Source organism: Sceloporus occidentalis, unplaced genomic scaffold (assembly GCF_023333645.1).
Source record: "Sceloporus occidentalis isolate IW3139 unplaced genomic scaffold, rSceOcc1.0.p SCAF_14, whole genome shotgun sequence".
NCBI lineage: Eukaryota > Metazoa > Chordata > Lepidosauria > Squamata > Phrynosomatidae > Sceloporus > Sceloporus occidentalis.
This window is the reverse complement of record NW_028316994.1, coordinates 18,857,583-18,879,457: the sequence shown is the minus strand read 5'-3', so window position 1 is coordinate 18,879,457 and position 21,875 is coordinate 18,857,583. Positions and strand designations below refer to the sequence as shown.

The 21,875-nt window shown below is 46.9% G+C and overlaps 1 protein-coding gene and 1 long non-coding RNA gene across 4 annotated transcripts in view; both read left to right on the top strand.

Moving 5' to 3' along the window:
- The first annotated feature begins 815 nt into the window (after positions 1-815).
- LOC149304369 (uncharacterized) lies at positions 816-10,490 on the top strand. Of its 2 annotated transcripts, none has more exons than XR_016271989.1 (3): positions 816-926; positions 8,404-8,529; positions 10,423-10,490. It is a non-coding gene; the product is annotated as an uncharacterized LOC149304369 (long non-coding RNA). The 2 variants fall into 2 exon arrangements; XR_016271988.1 differs by lacking the exon at positions 816-926 and adding an exon at positions 7,869-7,893.
- Positions 10,491-15,220: 4,730 nt separating this feature from the next.
- Positions 15,221-21,875, top strand: part of EPHB4 (EPH receptor B4) — a 48,942-nt gene continuing 42,287 nt past the window's right edge. For both annotated transcript variants that reach the window (XM_089480558.1, XM_089480557.1), the window contains exons 1-2: positions 15,221-15,382; positions 15,720-16,523. In XM_089480558.1, coding sequence (XP_089336684.1) covers positions 16,469-16,523 — 55 coding nt within the window. In that variant the 5' untranslated portion in view covers positions 15,221-15,382; positions 15,720-16,468. The remainder of the gene's footprint in view (positions 15,383-15,719; positions 16,524-21,875) is intronic.

Below are 21,875 nucleotides of genomic sequence, written 5' to 3'. Positions count from 1 at the left end.
GATTCTACGCCAGAGGCAGTTTTGTTTTCTTTAGACAATTACGTAAAATGCTGTGTAACATTCATGGCACTGTATTAATGATGATGATGATGATGATGATGTCATTTCTGGCATACCTCACTATTTATGTTATTTTATGTATAGGCCGCCCTTCTGCCCCAGTGGGACCCAAGAGGCTCACAGCGGGAAGCCAATGGACAGCCTCAGTGCGGCCTTAAAACCCATTAAAACAGTCACAATTAAAAGACTACAACATCATTTTAAAAACATGTAGAAGTTTTAAAATGTATCTGTTATCTCTTTCCAGTCAAGTTGTGTTTCATCACTCAGACGCCAGTCTCAAGGAATGGCTAAACTTGAGCGCATTTATTTGTGACGCTGTCTTGGAAACAAGACCCATTAAGGATGCATCTACACAGTAGATATAATCCAGTTTGACACCACTTTAACTAATCACTGATGCTTCAGCTATATTTTATTGTTCGACTGTTAAAATGTATTAATATGTATTATGTTTAATTATTTTCATAGAATGTATGTCATAGGCAGGTTTATTTTATCTACTTTAATTGATTGTGTGCGCAGTGCTGTGTAATGATGATGATGATGATGATTCAGCCAGTCTCCCCCAAAGGACCCAGGAGTCCTGTCTCTGAACCTCTCTATGCGCAAAAAAGAGGCCTCTGTTTTGTTGCTCAGTGTTTGGGAAACGCGGAGAGCCTGGCTCCTGTGTGTTGCTCCGTAATTTCTGAGTGTCAGCAAAATGCATTATTATTTGGTGGCTGCTGCTTTATGATCTCTCTCTCCTTCCTTTCTCCTGAAGGCCCCCAACCCGCCCTGCAGGAAATGCCTCCAGCCCTTGCCAGGCATTCATCTGCCATGGGTTATTGTTCTGCCACCAACTGCAACGGAAACCATTATCAGAGGTGAGAGGGCAGGTCTGTTTATCCAAAAGGGTGCATTTACGGCGTGGCTCTTTGGACGGATGACAAGCAATCTGTCTGTAAGTTGACTGTACAACGAATCCACAAATCCTTTTCCCTCTTTACGTTGCACACATTAAAACCTTTGGATGGCTGAACAACATTAGAATATGGCCAAGAGGGTATAATAAGGGATATGTCTACACTGTAGAAATAATGAAGTTTGACACCGCTTTGACTGCTGTGGTTCCATTCTACAGAATCCTGGATTTGATCAAATTGTCTAAAGCAGAGTGGAGGGTGAGTCCTGGGTCCAAAACACACTGCAGAAATAAAACATTTTGAGACTGCATTAACTGTCCTGGTTCAGTGCTAGGGAATCCTGGGAACTGTCATTTTGTGATATATTTAGCTTTCTCAATCAGAGAGCTCTGGTGCCACTGCAACCTGCAATCCCCAGGTTCCCCTAGAACTGAGCCAGGGCACTTAAAGCAATCTCAAATTGGATGATCTCTGCAGTGTGTAAACTGGGGTGGGAGGAAGCTAAGTAAATACACAGACTCCCCACCCCTTTAAAATCCAAAACACACTGAAGAAATAACCCAGTTTGACACTGCTTTAACTGCCTGGCTCAGTGCTAGGAATCCTGGGAACTCGTTTTGTCAGATATTTAGCCTTCTCTATCAGAGAGCTCTGGTGCCACAATAAACTACAGCTCCCAGGATTCCCTAGCACTGAGTCATCTCCTGGCTGGAGACAGACCACAAAAATTGGAGACCCAGGACCTTTAGGTGAGGCGTCGCTAGAAGTAGTTCTGCTCTTCTTTTTGGACTGCAAGTTCCAGAATCCCCCAGCAAGTTAGACTTCCAAACTGCCAAGCTTGGAGAAAGGATTTTGAATTGCCTAAGCGGGGCAATTTGGAAGGCTGGCTTGGTGGGGGATTCTGGAATGTGTAGGCCAAAAGTAAGAAGTCGGTTTCCCAAGCTTGGCAGTTTGGAAGGCTGGCTTGGTGGGGGATTCTGGAACTTGTGGTCCAAAAATAAGAATTTGGTTTCCCAAGGCTTGCTTTGGTTCCTTTCAGCCGCTGCCAACTTCAACAAGGCCCAGTGCCAATGCAGCAGCGGAGCCTTGGGTGGAACAGGGTTCAGGGACCTTCTGTAGTTCTAAAAGCCGGTGCATTCCCCCCCAGCGCCAATGCAACGAAATACAAATAAAGTACAAGCCATGTCTGATGGAGACAGAGGATCCCTCCAAGAGAAGAAGAGGTCGGCGCAGAGAATAGGCCCCAAATAATGGCTGTGTTGTCATTTCCTCAGCTTGGTTGGGTTTCCTCCCTCGCAGGGCTTCCCAAGAGGAACCCCAGAACAAAAAGATTTTCCAGGAATGGGTTTTTTTTTGGGGGGGGGGGTTAGTAGGGAAAGAAAAGATGGCTAATAGCACCAATGGGGTGGCACAGAGGGGGTTAAAGTGGGGAAGTTGGGGACCCCTATGTCCCTTGGTTGGGGAACTAGAGGAAACAACTTGGACAGATCAAGGACTCCCCCCCCCCCAAAAAAATGGCAATTTTCAGGCAAAGATTGACCAGGGAGATGGGGCTCAGAGGAGAGTGTGGGGTGAAAAAAAAACACACCATTTTCTATGGACTACAGCTCCCATGCTTCTTTTTTAGACTACGGCTCCCAGAATCCCCCAGCCAGCTCTGATGACTACTTCAGCCATGGCTGGCTGGGGGATTCTGGGAGCTGCAGTCCAAAGAAAGGGCAATCTTAACAAAATGTGAATACCCCTCTTCCTCCCAGACTATTCCCTCTTTCCATAATTCCCTGCCCACCAAGTAGACAAATTAAAAGTGGCCGCTTTATACTATAACTCCCATAATTTTTCCACTCAATGGAAATTGTAATATATATACTTGTAATATATATATGTGTGTGTGTGTGTGTATATATATACATACATACACACACATACTTCCCAAGCTCACCTCCCAAACCTGGCCCCTTCCCATCAATTTGTAGCCAAGGAGGCAAGGGCAAGTGACCCATTGTGGACTACAGCTCCCAGATTTTTTCCAATCAGTGGATTCTGGGTTCTGTAGTTTCCTCCTCCCCTGAAAGCTGCAATTAATAACCCTTCCTCTCAGATGTTTTCCCCCCAGTTCCAAGAGCTGGGATTCGAGTTGGGGAAAGTTACTTTTTTTCAGCCAGCAATCTCCTAGATGGGGATGCTGTGACTTGTAGTCCCCAATAAAATCACAAATTTGGCTAGGATATAGGACTCCTGGGCTGAATCTTGGGGAGGGAGAAAGAGGTTTTGTGGGTTGGAGTTACAGGGTGTGTGTGTGTCATACCCCAGAGAGAATGGAGGGATGAGTTGGGGTCCCTTTTGTGGAAGGGAGGGTGAGTTCCACATTTAAGGCAGAGGAGGGAATGGAGGATAATAGATTTGGGCTTTCCAGGGGGGAAGTGCTATAAAAGCCCATGTAGACAAGATGGAGTGGGTATGTGTATGCTTGTGTGTAGAAGGAGAGAGCCACAATCTGCTTTTGATCACACTGTCTAGAGCAGACACGACCCCCCTGCAGAGTAGGGAGCTGGGCTGGGGTCCTGGCTGCCTAAAGCGCCTCGTGGCACGGCCCCCTCCTCTCCCTCTGGCCTCAAAATCCACTCTCTGGCTCCTGAGCCATTTTGAATATCAGTGCAGGGAGAAGATAAATGGAGATATTCAAAACACGCAAGGCTGGCCGGCAGATGAGGAACATCTGGACAGACGTGTTGGGGGCACACGCACCACCCCCCACACTCTGGCAGGGATCTGGTTCCACATGGTTGTGTTCTCTCTCCCCCTTCCACCCTTCTTGGCACCCCCACATCCTGCACTACAGAGGGGCAGCCCTCATCCAGCCCTCTTCCTTGTGGAGTTCCTTCTTGGCACCCCCAAATCCTACACAAAATAGAGGCACCCCTCTTCCTTGTGGGGTTCCTTCTTGGTACCCCCAAATCCTGCATAAAAGAGGGGTGTCTCTTCCTCAGACCTCCTCCTTGTGGGGCTTCTTGGCACTCCCACATCCTGCACTAAAAATGCCCACCTCTCCTTCATCCCTCTTCCTTGTGAGATTCCTTCTTGGAACCCCCAAATCCTGCACAAAACAGAAGCAGCCTTCTTCCTTGTGGGGTTCCTTCTTCACACCCCCAAATCCTGCACTAAAGAGGGGCACCCTCTTCCGGCCCTTGTCCTTGCGGGGTTCTTTCTTGGCACATCCAAATCCTTGTAGAGTCCCTTTTGCCACCCCCAAATCGTGCACAGAAGACAGGCACCCCTCCTCCTTGTGGGGTTCCTTCTTGGCACCCCAAACCCTGTACTAAAAAGGGCCATCTCTCTTTCATCCCTCTTCCTTGTGGGGTTCCTTCTTGTTAACCCCAAATCCTACACAAAAGAGGGACACTACTCCTCCGTTCCTCCTCCTTATGGGTTTCCTTCTTGTCACCCCCAAAACCTGCACAAAAGAGAGACACCCCTATTCCATTCCTCTTAATTAAAGTGTTCCTTTTTGGCACCCCAAAATCCTGCACAAATGCACCTTCCTTCTTGGCACCTCCAAATTCTTCTTGACATCCCCAAATCCTTGTGGGATTCCGTCCCCAAATCCTGCACAAAAGAGAGGCAACCATCCTTCTTGTGGGGTTCTTTCTTGGCACCCCCAAAACCTTCACAAAAGAAGGGCATCCCTTCTTCAGCCCTCTTCCTTGTGCGGTTCCTTCTTGTCACCCTGAAACCCTACCCATAAAAGGGACACCCTTCCTCTGTTTCTCCTCCTTTTGTCTCATCTCTCCCCCCCCCCACCCCACAAAAAATAAATCCTAAATCCGGATGCAGACTCTAAATTTATCGGGGTGTCAGGTGGGAGGGGGAAGAGGGGGGAGAGAGGGGCCAGCCTAATTCAAAACAGGTTGGGTTTTTATAGAGCCCTTAAACTAGCCAGCCAGAGACCATCATCTCCTCCTCTCCCTCCCCAAAAGGAATACCTCCCTCCATTGCCCCCCAAGCGCCGCCCCGCTTTTCCTGGCCTGGTTCTGTCTGGAATCAATTTGGATTGAGAGCTGCTCATAGCCGACTCTTAATTCCTCCATCCAAAAGAGGCCTGGAGTGAGAAAAGGAGGGGAGCTACACAACAAATCCTACAGACCCACACACAAAGACACACACACAACCCTCTGGGGTGAGGAGTGGGCTGCCACTGAGGGCCAGGTGGTTGCCCAGGGCTGGAAGTGTCCCAAAAGCCACCAAAAGAGCTGGCATGGGACAAGGCTGCTGGACTGAGGAGGGAGAGGTCTGGGTGAGCTCTGGTAGACTGCTCCTGAAGCTGGAAGGTCTACTAGCTCCATGGCTACTAGCCCTTTGCACAGGCTTCTCTTCTTCCCAGCGACTATGCTGGATGAGGCATTCTCAGATTTACTCCTCCAAAAGCACATTTTCCAAGACTGCCCCTAAACTGGCAGGATGTGGCCACTGTGCCTACTGGCCACTGGCATGGCTCTCTTTGAAGGGCTGCTTGGAGGAAGCTTGTTTCTTATGGCACCAGAAATCTCTGGCAGAGAAGACTAAGGAGCTTTTCACACTGGGCTTACCCTGTGCAGAAACAGGATTTAAAACGCTCTGGGCCCCACAACAAACTCCAGCTCCCAGAAGCCCATAGCCTTCAGCCAGGATGCTGAAAAGTGGTTCTTTCTCCAGAGTGGATGCAGCCCCAGTTGGGTTAATGGCTGAGCTGGGACTCAAACCCTGATCTCCAGAGTCGTCATAGCCCAACCCTCAAACTGCTGTGCCACACTTTTGGTGAAATGCCCCACTGGGTATTGCAGTGGCCTCTGTGGCGATGACCACTGTCCACCATGTTGGTGGCAGCAAAGCTTGTCCTGGGGCCTGCCAGCCAGTCCCCTGGGCAGTGGCTTGTGACTGGCCCTTCCTGGCTAGCAAATGGCTTCTGCCCTTCAGTTTCCTGCCCGGCGCCTGACCCACGGGGCACTAGGGAAGTGTGTGCGAATGGGGCTGGCAAGGGGAGATAACCCCGGACCAGTGGCCGCCGGTCACAGGTTTTCTGGCCAGTGACCTCCCAGAAAGGTTGGGATTCTTTCCACCAGGAGAAATGGGAACCAGAGGCCGGGAGAGTCCTAGAGCCAACAAAAGCCAGAGACTTTGAGCACAGCTCCTTTCCAGTGCTGTTTTTTAAAAGTCGTTGATTCCTGCATTGCTCTCAGTGTTGGGAAAACAACCTGCAGATCCTCTTCAGTAGCTCTTTGGGAGAAAAGTACAGTAACATCCAAAACCCACAAAGCAGTGATACCTCTATGGGGCCAGCCAAAATGCACAAAATACACACTGCAAGATTTCGAAGGAACTGATTCCTGCTATTCCTCAGAGTACTGGCAAAATAACCTGCTGATCTTCTTCATTGGGGGGAAGTGCAATACAGCCAGCCCTCCATATCCATGGATTCAGTCATCCACAGGTTGGAAATATTCCAAAGAGAGATAAATTCCAAAAATGGCAAAATCAAAGTTTTGCCTTTTTGGGGATTTATGTTTTATATAACACACACCATTTCACTACACCATTAAATATAACGGGGCTTCAGCATCCCTGGATTTTGGTATTGGAGGGGGGGTCCTAGAACCAAAGGGCCCACTCTAACATCCAAAATCCACAAAGCAGTGATACCTTCATGGGGTCAGCCAGATGCACAAAATACAAGGCTTCGAAGCTCCACTGGCTTCTTCATCCAGTAAAGGTGTTAAGAATATGACAGTGTTAGTCGCAGGCCTGCATTTTGTCAAGATGTTGTGGTGGTTGTTCTGAGTTTAGATAGTAATGGAGGGATCCTACAGAAAGAGGCCATTGCTTTCTCTGGCTGCAAAAGATCTCAAAGGACAGGAAAAACGTTTCAGATTCTATTAGAAAACTCCTTGGTTGGAGACCCAGGTTGCCCCTTGGCATTGCATTGCTGCACCCTGGTTCTTTTTGTATGCCTTTCTGCTCTTGTTTTGGAAGACTAATGATAGGAAGGCCAGTTAAAACCTGGGGGGAAATAATGTGTCAATAGCTCTTTAACAGGTTCTTGAAAACAGCTAACAAAGTAAGTAACAAACTGTCCACCTTTTACATATGAATAAATAGGTTTAGCTCTTTTGTTCTGTTTGAGACCATGGCCCATCCCCAAAAAGTGCCTTTGTTGGTTGCCTTGCTCTCCCCAAAAGAAGGGAGCTAATCACAAACACCTGTCTTCCTCCTTGCAGCTCATTCATTCCATCCTCTCTTTTTAGAAAACTGGAACAAGTTGAGCCTCACTTCTCCAAAATGTTTGGGACCAGAAGTGCTTTAGATTTTGGATTTTCCCCCAGATTTTGGAATACCTGCATTTGCTTATATGTCCATCTTGGAGATGGATCCAAGTCTGAACACAATACTCCATTATGTTTTGTCTATGCCTTTTTCACACGTAGCTCTAAGGGAATTTTATACATCATATTCTTAATAATTGTGCACATGAAAGAAAGCTTGTGTTCATTGAACCATCAGAAAGCAAAGGCATCACTCTCTCGGCTAGCCATGAAAAATGTTTTGGCGTTTGGAGTATTTTGGATGTCAGAATTCTGGATAAGGGAGACTCAGCCGGTATGAACTGTTTAACTTTTTACACGTTCATATAATAACTTGGCTCTTTTGTTAGGTTGGAAATGTGCCTTTGCATCCTGCAACCCCACCAAATATGCCTTTGTTACCTTGCTATCCCTCAAAACTAGTGAATTCCAAGCACATGTTGTTTGCAACACATTCATTCCATCCGCTGCTTTCCGAAACCTTGAATAAAGTTAATGAATAAATAAATAGGTTATAGGGAAGTGACAAAAGAAGGAAGCGATGAAAGATACACAGACTGACGGAGGGAAACACAGTCGGGGCTTTGTCTGAGGTGGAGTTTGGACCCTGAACCTGTATATTTTCCATGCCTGTAGGATAGATGAGGGTGCTCCTGAGCACATGTAGAGTGCGGCCCAGTCTCTGGAGACGTGAGAAGAACTAATTAAGATAACAATTCCCTGAGTGAATTGACAGCCCTGGCTTGGCAAACTGGTGTATTGGGAAACCAGGACTTAGATTAGACTCATAAAGCTGGAAGAGATCCTAAGGACCATCCAGCCCAACCCCCTTCTGCCATGCAGGAACTCACAATCAAAGCATTCCTTCTGACAGATGGCTATCCAACTGCTGTTTAAAAACCTCCAAAGAAGGAGACTCCACCACTTTCTAAAGGAGTGTGTCTGCCTGCTGGGGCTGGTGACAGGAAGGTGGTGCATTGCAGGATGTCTGGGAGAAAGCTGGAGAGAGATAGGAGCATTCTTTATCAAACAATGCTTCTGGAAAGAAGCTCCTTTTTACAAAGTCTTTTTGTGCTCACTTTTCTTCCTCCTTCTCTGTCTAGCTGGAAGAGTTTTAACTGCATCGGCATTGAGATGGTGAAGTTGGGCTGGAGAAACACAACCATTTGGGTGTCAGGTTGCAGCAATGTGTCTAGAGTAGTCCATGGAGATCATCACACACAGACAGGGTAAGGACTGATTGTTCCCTCATCCTTATCCCAGCTTTGACTGTGATCCCACGAAAGGCTTTAAGATTGCAGCGCTACTGTCCCGTCATTGAAGCGCCATTGCATTAATTCGAACTCCCGTTAACGCAAAATGCCAGCCAATGGCGCTTCAATGATGGGATCTGTGCAACATCATTTGAAAGTCTTTTGTGCAATTGCAATCACTCACACTTTCTGGACGGGATAATGACAGAAGAAGTGTGACATTGTATTAAAATCTTCTTGCAATTGCACTATAAGAATGGGAGAAGGATGGGACAAGGACGTTTTGTCCCCTGTCTGATCATCTCCAACGCAATAAAGGTGGGGAGAGCCAGTTTTCTTCTAACATCTAGGGCTTTTACCATACTGTAGCCATGTGTGCCTGCCAATAACTGGAAGGGAAATCCCTCCCTGAGCATGCATTGAGCGGCAAGACAGAGAAAAAGGGCATGCATTTCTCACCATCCAAACCTCACCAAGTTAAAAAAAGCATAGATCTGGCCAGCAAAATGGAAATCATAAGGAAAATTAAGGTTGGTAAAAGAAATAATCCCAGGATGAATTTTGAAGAAGCATTGAGGCCATGTCTAGGAGGTTCAACACATACAGGCAGAGCCTTCCTTACCCAGATTTCCAAAATCTGAACTACTCCAAAATGGTCCTCCTGGGGGGCTGGACAGGGACGCTTTTGCTTTCTGGTGGTTCAGTGTACACCAACTTTGTGTCATGCACAAAATTATTAAAAGCATTATGTGTAACATTACCTGCAGGCTATGGGTATAATAAGGTATGTATGATGAAACCTAAATGAATGTCATGTTTAGACTTAGGTCCCATCCCCAAGAGATCTCATTATGTATATGCAAATATTCCATGCTCCAACAACATCTGAAATTCAAAATACTTCTGGGCCCAAGCATTTTGGAGAAGGGAAGCACAACCTGCATCTGTTTACTGTCCTGAGCTGGCGCTTTCCTTTCCCATGTTGCATATGGTTCGGGTTGGACCAAAATGAGCTCAAATGTGTTGAACTGCTCTTCCTTTTTTGAGAGGTAAGAACGTCTCTCTTTTCTTTCCATTTTGTTCTGCCTCTGTTCGCACGTTTTCTGTTAAAGAAGCAAAGCCCAGGAAAACGGTCCACATTATTGGGTTCACCCAACGTCAGAGGTTTGGAAAGGTTACTTCAAATGTAATATACTTTCCTTTAGTTACTTTAAATGGAAATGGAAATACATTTTTTAAAGTTACTTTAGAAGCCGTTTATTCTGCTTGAAAAGGAGCTTGTTGCTGTTAACAATCGTGGGATGGGAATGGCTTGTTGGTTTTCTATTGCTTCCTTGAAATAATAATAAAAATGGCATTGATAAAACAGCATCAGACTTGGAGGAATCCCTCCCCAAATCCCAGGAAGCCCCTTTAACAGCTATTTCTGAGAAGTACCTGGAAACCAGGGAGCAATGTCCCTCTTCCTGCTGGCCTTAGGTTTTAAAATTTGACTTTCTTGCAGTCTTGTTGTCCCATAAAAAAACAACCAGTTACCAGTAATTATGGTGCAACCCACACTGCAGAAATAATCCAGTTTGAGACCGCTTTAACTGCCCTGCCTCAGTGCTAGGGAATTCTGGGAACTGTAGTTTTGCGAGACATTGAGCCTTCTCTCTGTTAGAGAACTCTGGTGCCACAATAAACTACAAGTCCCAGGATGCCTTAGCCAGAGCCAGGGCAGTTAAAGCGTTCTCTAAACTGGATTGAATTTATGTTGTTGTAACTCATTCTGTTTCCACGGCCAAGTGGGATTCAAACCCCGATCTCCTAGAGTCCTGCACTGGAACCCTTACATCTCACTGCTTTTCCTTCCATTTTTTGGTCCAGGTTTATTCGAAGGAGGTGTGCCATTGCTTCCTTGTGAGGCTGAGAGAGTATGACTTGCCCAAGGCTACTCAGGTATGGAAGCTAAAAGCGTGATTTCCCCGTTTTTGACCCCTTAATGTTCCGTAATTGCGCTATTGTGTGAAAAGATTAGTGGTCGAATGACTATTCTCCCATTATTAATTATTATCCTAGATAATAGTGGGATAATGATGGGATTATAACGGGATTGGCCTGGTGTGATAATCTTTGGTGTCTGAGAAGAGATTTGAACCCTGGGCTGCATCCACACTAGAGAAATAACCCAGTTGTGCCCCACTTTAACTCTTTTCTGTCTCAAGGCTATGGAATTCTGGGAGCTCTGCTCTGGGCCCACAACAAACTCCAACTCCCAGAATTCCATAGCCTTGAGACAGGGCAGTTAAAACCATGCCAAACCGGGTTATTTTTCCAGTGTGGATGCAGCCTAAGACTCTCATATCGGAAGGGCCTGAAGGGTCTCTAGCCCAGCAGTCTCAGTTGCCATAGTGGGCAACCAGTTGCCGTCGCATGGCCAACTCTGGGGAAAATTCTGGGACTTTCTGACCCCAGAATAAACTTCCCCAAGCTATGAAAGAATGCCAGAAGGGTCCTGAGGAGACGAACCGGACCAAAACAAATGTATCCTCCATTTCACACCTTCCTCCCAGTAACTGAGCAAAGAGAGAATGGCATGTTGCTTCTGGCTGGGAGAAATATATATGACCATTGGGACCAGTAGCCACCGATAGCCTTAATCCTCCCGGCATTTGCCTAATCCCCCTTTAAAGCCGGCCAAACTGGACAGCCCTCATCACCACCGTCTTGCGGTACTTTTCCACACTTCGGATGAAAAACCAGAAAAGAGGCCTTAGTTTTATCTTTATCCTGATCCATGGCTTCTTTTGAGAAAGGGTCAAGGCTAGAAAATGGACAACCCCCCCCTCCAGTGGAACCAGTTTAATGCAAGATGACCAGGCATCCTCCTTTTCCAGGACATGTCCTACATGTCAGCCTTCACTCCAGGAGGAATTCCCAAATGCCTTCCATTTGGAGCATGGCTAAGAAGCATGCATTTATATGAGTGTTTTTAGCTTTTATTTGGCTCTTCCATTAATCATTTTGGGGTGCCTTGTCCAAGGTGACCAAGCATCCTCCTTTCCCAGGACATGTCCTACATTCCAACCTTCTCTCTCTGGGAAGAATTCCCCAGTGTCCTCCATTTTGAGCTTGACTAAGAAGCATGACTTTATATTTCTAGGAGGTGTTTTTAGGAAAGCTGAACTCCAGGACCTGATCCCTTTCCCCAACACCATTCCCTTCTCCTTTTGTGTCTTGTCTTCTTAGATTGTAAGCCTGAGGGCAGGGAACCGTCTAATTAAAAGATTGGATGTACAGTGCTGTGTAAATTTACAGCACTATATAAATAAAGCTGAATAATAATAATAATAATAATAATAATAACGTCTTCCATTTTTCTTGAAGGTCCTGCGTCTTACGGTGCCTTGTCCTCCTTTGCAGTTGGGCCATCTGGTCATCTTGGGTTTGGTGGCTTTTCCCAGCCTGGATAATATTATCCCTGTAGACACCCACCCCATTTCTCTCTGTGTGTATGTGTGCCACACAAACACACACTCGCACTTTTCCGGCCTCATCTTCCCCGTGTGATTGTGGTGTCTCCGGCCAGAGAGGAAAGGGCAGGGGATTGTTTCATTCAGGACGGCTGGAGCCAAGCAGGAAAGCAGCAGGAAACTCAGCCTCTCCCGGGTCAGGAGCCGGGTTCGGATGACGCCTCCGAATCCTCCGTTTGGACACACACATCCACTCCTCCGACCCTTTTGGCTCCCCATTATCCTAGCCTCCTCAATGTCTTTCCCGCACTGCCTTCCAAGTGTGACACTGTACCAGTTTCCTGGCCTTGCAATGCACAGCTTTCTAAATTGGTACATAATGTTGACCATGTGTATGTGTTTGTGTTTAGGGGCCATGTGGTCCAGTGGGTTTCTGTGTGCGTGCATGCCCTCCAACATTGCACAGATGAAACATAGGGCACATGTGGCCAAGCTACACCTAAGTGCAGCCAAGATGGAGAAAACTTATTATATAAGGAAGAACCCACAAACTAGGAGCAGCTGCAGCAGTTGCTTTGGCCTGAGCCGACTGGGAAGGACAGGATTCCACTTTGTCCAAGGCGACCAGATGTCATAACTGCAAAGGAGGACAACGCCACCACCAAATGGACAACATTTGAGAAAAATGGAAGACATGACCAAAGAACAGGTGAAAACACCCATGGAAATATAAAAATACAGCCATGGAAATGTAAGAACCAGCGTGGTTTGAGTGTTGGACTGCGACTCTGGAGACCTGGGTTCAGTTCACAGCTCAGCCATGAAACCCACTAGGCAAGTCACACTCTCTCAGCCTCAGAGGAAGCAGTGGAAGCAAACCTCCTCTGAACAAATCTTGCCAGGAAAACCCCAGGATAGGTTTGCCTTAGGGTCGCCATAAGTCGGAAACAACTTGGAAGGCACACAACACAAATATAAATGAATGCTTTTTAGTCATGCTCAAAATGGAGGACATTTTAACATTCCTCTGGGACCAAAGGTTGAGATGTAGGATGTGTCCTGGAAAAGGAGGACGCCTGGTCACCCTCACCCCGTCTCCTCTTGTCCTTGTTGTTGAACTGGGTTTGCAGCAGTCGAAGTGGACAAAGGGGGAAAGCGGAGAAGGAGGAGAGGCAATCTGGAATCTTTTAAAAGCTGCTGGAAAAGGGGGGGGCAGCTGAGGAGGAATCGGGGGTGTCCTGGCTAAACTGGGATACTTAGAGGCCATGCATTTCACAATAGCTCAAATGGAAATGGAAATTTCCAAGACACACTGCAGAAGTAATCCAGTTTGAGACTACTTTAACTGCCCTGGCTCAGTGCTAGCGAATTCTGGGAATTGTAGTTTTGGGAGACATTTAGCCTTCTTCTCTGTCAGAGAGCTCTGGATTCCCTAGCACTGACCCAGGCCAGTTAAAGTGGTGTCAAACTGGATTATTTTTGCAGTGTGCTTTGGCTGTTTGTTTCCTTTTCCAGCCTTATAAAAATAGGAAGGCTCTCTACTTGTGCTGAGGGTGTGCGGTTCTAGGATATCCAGGTTGGCCTTTGATTTGGAAGACCTGGTTTTGAGTTGCACCTCTGCCACTGATTTTTGGCTTGGCCTTGGGCAAATCATCATTCCTTCCCCATCCTTCCTTTAGGAATTGACGTTTCCCCAGCTGTGGCAAGAAGAACAGTCGCTACAGATGCATCTACAGTTTTGGAAATAACGCAGTTTGATACCACTTTAACTGCCATGGTTCCATCCTATGGAATCCTGGGATTTGTAGTTTGGTGAGGCACCGGCCCCTTTTGGCAGAGAAGGCTACAAAGACCTTGCAAAACTACATAGGGTGGAATTACATCCCCTAAAGTAGTGTCAAACTGCATTATTTCTACAGTGTAGATTCACCCAGAGAAAGCTAAAGGCCTTGTAAAACTACAAATCCCAGGATTCAATAGGATTGAACAAGAGCAGGTAAAGTGATGTCAAGCTGAATTATTTCAACAGTATAGATGCACCCAGAAGGTCTGTGTGTGTGTGTGCGTGTGCGTGTGTGTATTTGCAAGGAGAAAAGATATATTTAGAAGGTATACACACACACACACACACACACACACACGGGGAAAGCTGCATGTATATGTCTATATTTACAAGGTGTGTGTGTGTGTGTATATATATATATATATTGCAAGGAGGAAACACACATACATGTATATACAATATGCAAGGCGGAAAGATGTACACACACACACACATATATATATTTGCAAGGGGGCAAGATCATATATATATATATGGCAAAGAGGAAAGATACATGTGAATTTGAAAGGAGGAAATATATGTATATATATTTGAAAAGAAGATACATATATATGCATTTGCAAGGGGAAAAGATACACATATATGTTTGCAAGGGGGAAATATCTATCTATCTCTCTGTCTATCTATCTATCTTTGCAAGGGGGAGGGAGATAGAACAGGTCCTTCCCTCCAGTTTCCAACGTTGCTTTCTCCACTGTGTGTGTGTGTGTGTGTGTGTGTGTGTGTTTCAGGCACAATGAAACCGAAACCCTTGCTCTCGCAAATCCTTTGGAAAAGTATTGGGGGATTGGGGCAGAAAACCCTTCCCCAGCAACCTCCCCAAAGTATTGTTCCTGCTTTTTCCTCTCTTCTTCCTTCAGAGCCGGTGGCGGTTGTTATATGATTATTGCTGTTATTGTTATTCAAAGATTTGGGGGGGATCTTTCTTCCCTTTCCCCTTTTGGAGGGCCCCCCCAGAACTGAGATTTTGGGGGGAGAGGGGTGCAGAGGAATTGGGGGAGCGTGCCAAGAGATGGTCTGGCTCCACTGCCAAAGGGCTTTTCCTTCCCTCCAGAAAAAGGTACAAAATTATGTTCCAGTTTTTTTTGGGGGGGAGAAGGGGTTTTAAGAAGTTAGGGGAGCTTTTTGGGGAGTCCAGGAGTGCCACTTTTGGACACTTCTCCAAACATGGGGACCCATGTTTGGAGAAGTGTCCAAAAGTGGCACTCCTGGACTCCCCCAAACCCCCTTTTAACCCGGATCCACTTCTCCCCCCTCCTCCTCCTTTCCTCTGGTCCTCCCTTCATTCTTTCTTTCTTTGGCTCAAACCCCCCCCCCAACCAAAGAGAGGCCTTGGCTTCCCCCTTCTTCTCCCTTTCCCTCTTTCTCTTTCTCTCTCTTCCCCACTTTGCAGGTTTTGGGGGGGGGAGAGGCTGCTCCTTTGTCCAGACTCCTCCAGAGAGAGAGAGACATTCTGCCAAGCAGGACTTTCTGGTTTCCAAGAACAAGAAGAGGAAGAAGGAGAAGGAGAAGGAGACCAGGAGGAGGAAAGGTGCCCAGCTCCTCATGGATGTCTTTTCATTCTTCTTTGTAAATGGGAGTTTTGGAGTCAAGGGGGAGGTTCTGCTTTTGGGCTCCTTTGTCTGGTCCTGGGACAGAAAGAGAGGGATGGCTTTCCTCTGGCGTCATTGCCTTCCTTGGGCTGCCTTTCAGGCTCCCTTCCAGCCCCCCAAAATCCCACAGAAGCAAAGTTGCCCAGGGACTTAGCCCTCCTCTTGCTCTTCCTTCTCTTTTCTCCATCTTAAAAGAGGGTATACTTTTTGGAATCTTAGCTATATTTTCAAATCCAGATCTGACTTTTGGACGTGTGTCTTTTTCTCCTCCTTCAGGGACTTCTTCGCAAGACGGAGCTGGATCCAAACTGGGACCACTTTTGTGTCTAAAGGAAAACCACCCCACTTCAAGGAAAGGGGACACCCCCCTTTTTCCAGCAGCAGCAGCAGCAGCAGAAGAAGAAGAAGTAGTTTGGGTGGTCTGGACTGTTTTTAAAAGGATTGTTTTCCTCCAAATGTTTGGCTTCCCTCCCCTCTCTTTTTTGTTTGTCTGCATTTTCTTTTTTCAAAAGGAAAAAGACTCATTTTTGGGAAAAGAGGGGTTGGCTTAAAAACTTTTATGGAGCGTCGTGCCCCCCTTCTGTTCTTTTTTTAGCCCAAACAGAGGGAGAAGACAAGGGCGAAGGAGGAACAGGCGGTGGGCTGCCTGCAGTTAATTGGGATCTATCCCCCCTCCCTCCTCCTGCGCAAGGACTGCCTTTGGAGTCATCATCATCATCATCATCATCATCATATTAATAATCATCATATTTTTGTTCCAAGGGGGGGGCAGATCTCCCTCTCTCTCGGTCTGTTGCTCCAGCAGCTGCCAGATGACATTCTCCTGTTCTTGGGATTAATTTGAATTTTTATTTCATGACTCTGCCTGGGCTTTGGGGATTAAGCTTGTCTGGCCCCAGAGGACCACCACCACCAGCATCAGCATCTCTGGGGCTGAGGAACCCCGCTGCCCCTTCCATCACCACCACCCAGCGACAGCCCTGCCAAGGAGGAACGACTCTGGAGTGCCCACCGACCCCGGTGCCATGGAGGCTTGGCTTCTTTGCTTCTGGCTACCCCTAGCAGCCCTGGCCCTTGAAGGTGAGGCAAGAGGGGCATTGGGTGCAGGGGTCTCCACTGAGGGGGTCTGTGGGGGTCCAGGGCTTGGATCTGCCCCCTAAAAAGACCACCCACACCAGACCCTCGCCTGGCGTTGAACTCAGGATTCCTGGGTTCCTTCAGACTTGGGTGTTTGTTGTTGTTGCAGGGGATGTGGAAGGTTTGGGGGCACATCTAGGCTGCATCCACACTGCAGAAATAACCAAATTTGACACCACTTTAACTGTCCTGGCTCAATGCTATGGGATTCTGGAAGTTTAACAAACTCCAATTTCCAGAATCCCATAGCATTGAGCCAGGACAGTTAAAGAAAGTGGTGTCAAACTGGATTATTTCCACATGTGTGAATGCAGCCTTAGCTCCCTTGAGACTCTAGGAAGACATTTGGGGGGATGCAAATTTGGGGAAGCCCACCTTCCTCTGCCATGGGGCAGAAGAGATGTTGAGTTTGGAGCCATGAACTAGGGAAGGCGTGCCTCTCTTTTCCCCAACTTCTTTCTTTGGTTCCTTGCTCCCCTTTCCCAGCATGGATCTGATCTACTTTAAAAGGCTCCGTTCAAAGTGTTGTGAATCCCCCATTGATCCTGGCAACCAAGCACTCCAAAGAAGGAATCAATTCCCCACCCTTGCCTTTATTTGTCTTCCAACATTGGGGTCCCCCCCTTTTTCCCCCTCCTCTCAACGATTTGCAATTGCCTTTCATCTCCAAATTCCTCGCCTTTTATTCCTCCACCTTTCGATCCCCCTTCCTCTCTTCTCCTCCTCCTCATCCATCATTTCCCCCCTCAACCTCAAATAGCATCCCAGGAGACTGAAGTTAAGCATCGTCTGCCTTTTCTTTTCAAATACAATCTATTTCTCTCTTTCTCTTTCCCCGGCCTTTTTTCAAAACCCAGCTTTGCAAAGGCCAATTGCAAACTTGGGGGGCCTGGAAGGAAAGATGCTGGGAAGGTTTGGGGGGAGACTCACCTGAGTTTTCTGGGAGGAAAGGAGGGAATACATCCCCATCCTAAAAGAAGAAGTGGGGAACCAGGACCCCTAAGTTTTCTGGGTTGGGGAGGGACATCCAGTCCAGTTGTTTAATGGCACAAAAGAAGAGAGGGACACTTTTCATGGGGGGATTTGAGTGAGTTAGGATAAGGAAGGGAACACTGGCGACCAAAACATCTGGGTCCCCTGGAAATAGTGGGGAGTTGAGGGGGTAGAGCAGAATTGGGATCCCCCCAAAGCAGTCAAAATTATGCCCCTCCAAACCATAGCTGACTTACTTCCAAAGGTGTTCTCTACTAGATTGCAAGAAGACGGGTGCAGAATGTGGTTAGTTTAGTTATTTTTAACTGTTGTAAGCTGTTTTGTGTCCCAACATTGAGGGGAAGATGGGATATACAGTGGGCCCTGGGGTTCAGTTCCAGGGCCTCCATGGATACCAAAATCCATGGATGCTCAAGTCTCATTAGATACAATGGCATAGTAAAATGATGTCTCTTATCTGTGTGTTGTGTTGTACAAGCCATTTCAACTTTATGGCGACCCGAATGCGGTGAACGTATCACAGGATTTTCTTGGTGAGTTTCTTCCGAGGGGGTTTGCAATTGCCATCCTCTGAGGCTGAGAGAGTGTGGCATATCAAATGGCAAAGAGCAATAGCAGCTTCATTTATATATACCGCTGCATACAGCACTAAGTAGTCTCTAAGTGGTTTATAACTATTTCCTTTTGGAATGTATATCTTTCTGGAATATTTTTAAGCCATGGGTGGTTGAATCCATGGTTAAAGACTCTGTGGATACGGGAGGCCGACTGTAAATGAATTGGATGAGGAGGAGGATGACGCCAACATGTCATATTATCACCCAATGAAACCTCACTTGGAGAGCATCTGAACCTTTGATGGTCCCACACTCCAGTCAGTAACTCAGGAAGACTTGGTGGGCTGTGAAAGCAAGAGGAGGATTGGAAGATGAAGAAACAGAGATGTAGTAGCATGCTCAGGTAGTCAGTGGTGTGACCTAGTGGTCACAAGCATGGCCTAGTAGTCAGCCTGTCTGCACATCCCTGCCTGTGCTAGTTGTATGATTGATGGGTGTATGTGTGGATTTGTAAAAGGGAGAGTGAAGTCAAGGACCTGCTGGATTTGATTTGTGTAAACCAGGAACCATTTTTTGTGGGCATCAAATTAGCATCAAATTGTGGCTAGGATCTTCATTAGATAAACTGGCTCTCCACAAACTCCAACCCCTTCCTTCCTTCCTTCCTTCCTTCCTTCCTTCCTTCCTTCCTTCCTCTTTCTCTCTTTCATATACACACAAATGGAGTATCTCCCCCAAATCTGTCCTCTGACCAGGGAACCCAGGAATCCTGCATGCTTCGTTTTCTTGGGGGCCATACATTTTGGGAATCCTGTCCCTCATTGACACCCTGCTAATCTCAGGACCCAGATCCTTCTTGGAATCAGAGCATGTGCCTTCCTCTTTTGGGGAGTCCTTCCTTCCTTCCTTCCCCTCAATCCATCCATCCCCCCACTTCTCTCTGTATCAACCTTCTCTTTTATTTCCCCTCTTACTCACTCATTCATCCCCAGCTGGAGTGAGGGAATCTCATTGAAAAGGGATTAAGAACGGAAGGGTCTGAAAGAGAGAGAGATAAAAATGGCTTTCCCTTCTTGGTTCTCTCTCTCTCCAAATTCCACAACTGCTCCCCCCTAAAAAAAGAAAAACCTGCACAACAAGGAAGGGGGGGCAGTCAAGGAATTTGGAGGAAGATGTTGCTCGCCTGCAACTGGGAGGCCCCTTTTAAAAAGCAGAAGTTGCACAAATCAAGTGTGACACTCAAAACCCACCTTGCTCCCCCATCTCTGCAGCCCCCTCCCCACAAGTCTCCACTTTTTGCTCACTTTCTTGCAATTCCCCTCCTCCTTGGAGGTCAGGTCTCTCCCAAGGCTGTGGAGGCGCACTGGAGCATATAACACATTAATTGAATTCCTCTATTGTGGCTTCTTCTTTGGCTGGCCCCACGTGGGGCATTCAGGGCTTCCCCCCACAAGGCTTCCCCCCATGGCAAGCTTTCCTGCTTGTCTCTGAAGCTGCGGGTAGAGGGGATGTGGGGCTGTGTCTTGGAGAATCCAGGGACACATCTCCCCCCCCCCACACACACACATTATACCTCTTCCCTGTCCCTATGCGCAGGATGTCCCACCATCCCCATAGGTACGTCTGACGCAAACACAGAAAGCAAAGCCTTTTCCATGGCTGCCTCCCTTCCTGGGTCTCATCTGCACTACAAAAAATAGTGCAGTTTGACACTGCTTTAACTGCCATGGATCCATGCTATGGAGTCCTGGGATTTGCAGTTAGTACAAATCTCAGGATTCTGTAGCACTTGGCCATGGCAGCTAAAGTTATAATTTAAAATGCATTAATTATGCCATTAGAAATGTCAAAACACATTAATTCTGCAGTTCGGATTAGACCCCAGAGAAGTTAGATGGCCACCCTCTTTGCTAGCCTTCCCTGGGCAAGTGGAGACCTTTCTGTGTGGTTTCTGTTTGCTTTTTAGGCTGTATAGGTTTTAACTTTTGTAAGTTGCCTTGAGATAGAGCTAGAGTGGTGTAGATTTGTTGGAGTACGACTCTGGACACTGGGTTCCAATTCCCAATTTGGCCAGGAATCCTACTTGGGCAAGTCACACTCTCTCAGCCTCAGAGGGAGGCAATGGCAAATCGCCTCTGAACAAATCTTGACAAGAAAAACTCACAATAGGCTCACCTTGTTGTTGTGTTATGGTGCCCCTAAGGCAACCCTATCATGGGGGTTTTGGGGGCTGAGAGTGTGTGACTCACCTAAGGTCACCCAGTGGGTCTCCATGGCCGAGTGGGGAATCGAACCCTGGTCTCCAGCGTTGTAGTCCAATGCTCAAGCCACTGCACTGGTTCTCTAGTGTTTGCCTTAGGGTCACCATAAGTGGGAAATGATTGAAAGCACACAACAATAACAGCAGCAACAACAATGCTGCCTTGAATCCCAGAATTGGAACAAGGCAGGACATGAATAACAACAGCAATAACAATTTATTCCCAAGGGGCTCAGCATCTCTGGGGTGTGTGTGCCTCTGCTCTTTATCCCCCCTTCTCTCTCCCAAGGGTTAGAGTTGGACCCATTTTGGGCAGCTTGGCCCAGACCAAGGGGGCTCATCCTGCTTTGGTGCAAGATGTCATAGCAAGTGGCTTCAGAGGATGGCAATGGCAAAAACCCTCTGAAGAAAATTGGCAAGAAAACCCAGTGAGAGGTTCGCCAAAGTCAAGATTGACTTGGAGGCACACAACAACAACAAATAGATACTTCCTGATGGTTAATCCTTCCTGACATGAATTTTGACAGTGCCTTATGGCTGTTTTGAAAACCTGGCAACACTATGGAGTTTATCACATGAAGGAGATCGGGAGTTTATCCCATTAATATCCTGGAAAACTCACCTTATTACACGAAACAATTTTGCACAACGTCACACAAAACCCATCATTAAAGTGGTCGCAAAGAAGCATTAACGCACATTTTACTTTTGGGATTTCAGCAACAATGCATTTCGGATATCACTTTATTTGCGCAATTACGTGTGATAATCATTGGCACAATTCCTTGCCATTTCAGCTTTATTTGCAGGATGCTTTAAATGTGCTTTAATCTCTCTTGAATGCCTCAATTCACCCCAGTGTGATAAACTCCTTTGTGGGGCTGAGGGTTCAATTGTGCACTCCTGCCCTACAGAAGCGCCGCATGTGATGCATGCATAGATTCATGGAAGAAACCCCAAAGGCCATCCAATCCAACTCCTGCGTTTCCATTAAAGTAGTACAGTGGTACCTCGGGATACGAAATACCCAGGTTACGAAATTTTCGGGATACGAAAAAATCCCATAGGGAATTATTGTTCCGGGTTACGAATGTTTTTTCGGGTTACGAAAAAACTTTTGGTGCTTTTTTCGGCTTTTTCGCACCAAATCGCGGCTTTTCCCCATTAGCGCCTATGGGTTTTTCGGCTTACGAAGCCTTTCGGGTTACGAAAGCGGCCGCGGAACGAATTACTTTCGTAACCCGAGGCACCACTGTACATCTCATGCTACCTGATGTAAGGAACTGGCATTCTCATTTTTCCAGCATGCCAGGGACTGGCATCATATTGGTGCCTTCTACCTACAACCATTTCTTTCTTTCTTGGAAATGCGCCGTAGACCTGCAGCCGACAGATTGTGGATCGGTACCTGTCTATGAACCCTCACTTTGCAGTGGATCCCAAACTTTGGTCCTCCAGATGTTTTGAACTTCAGGCCCCAGAATT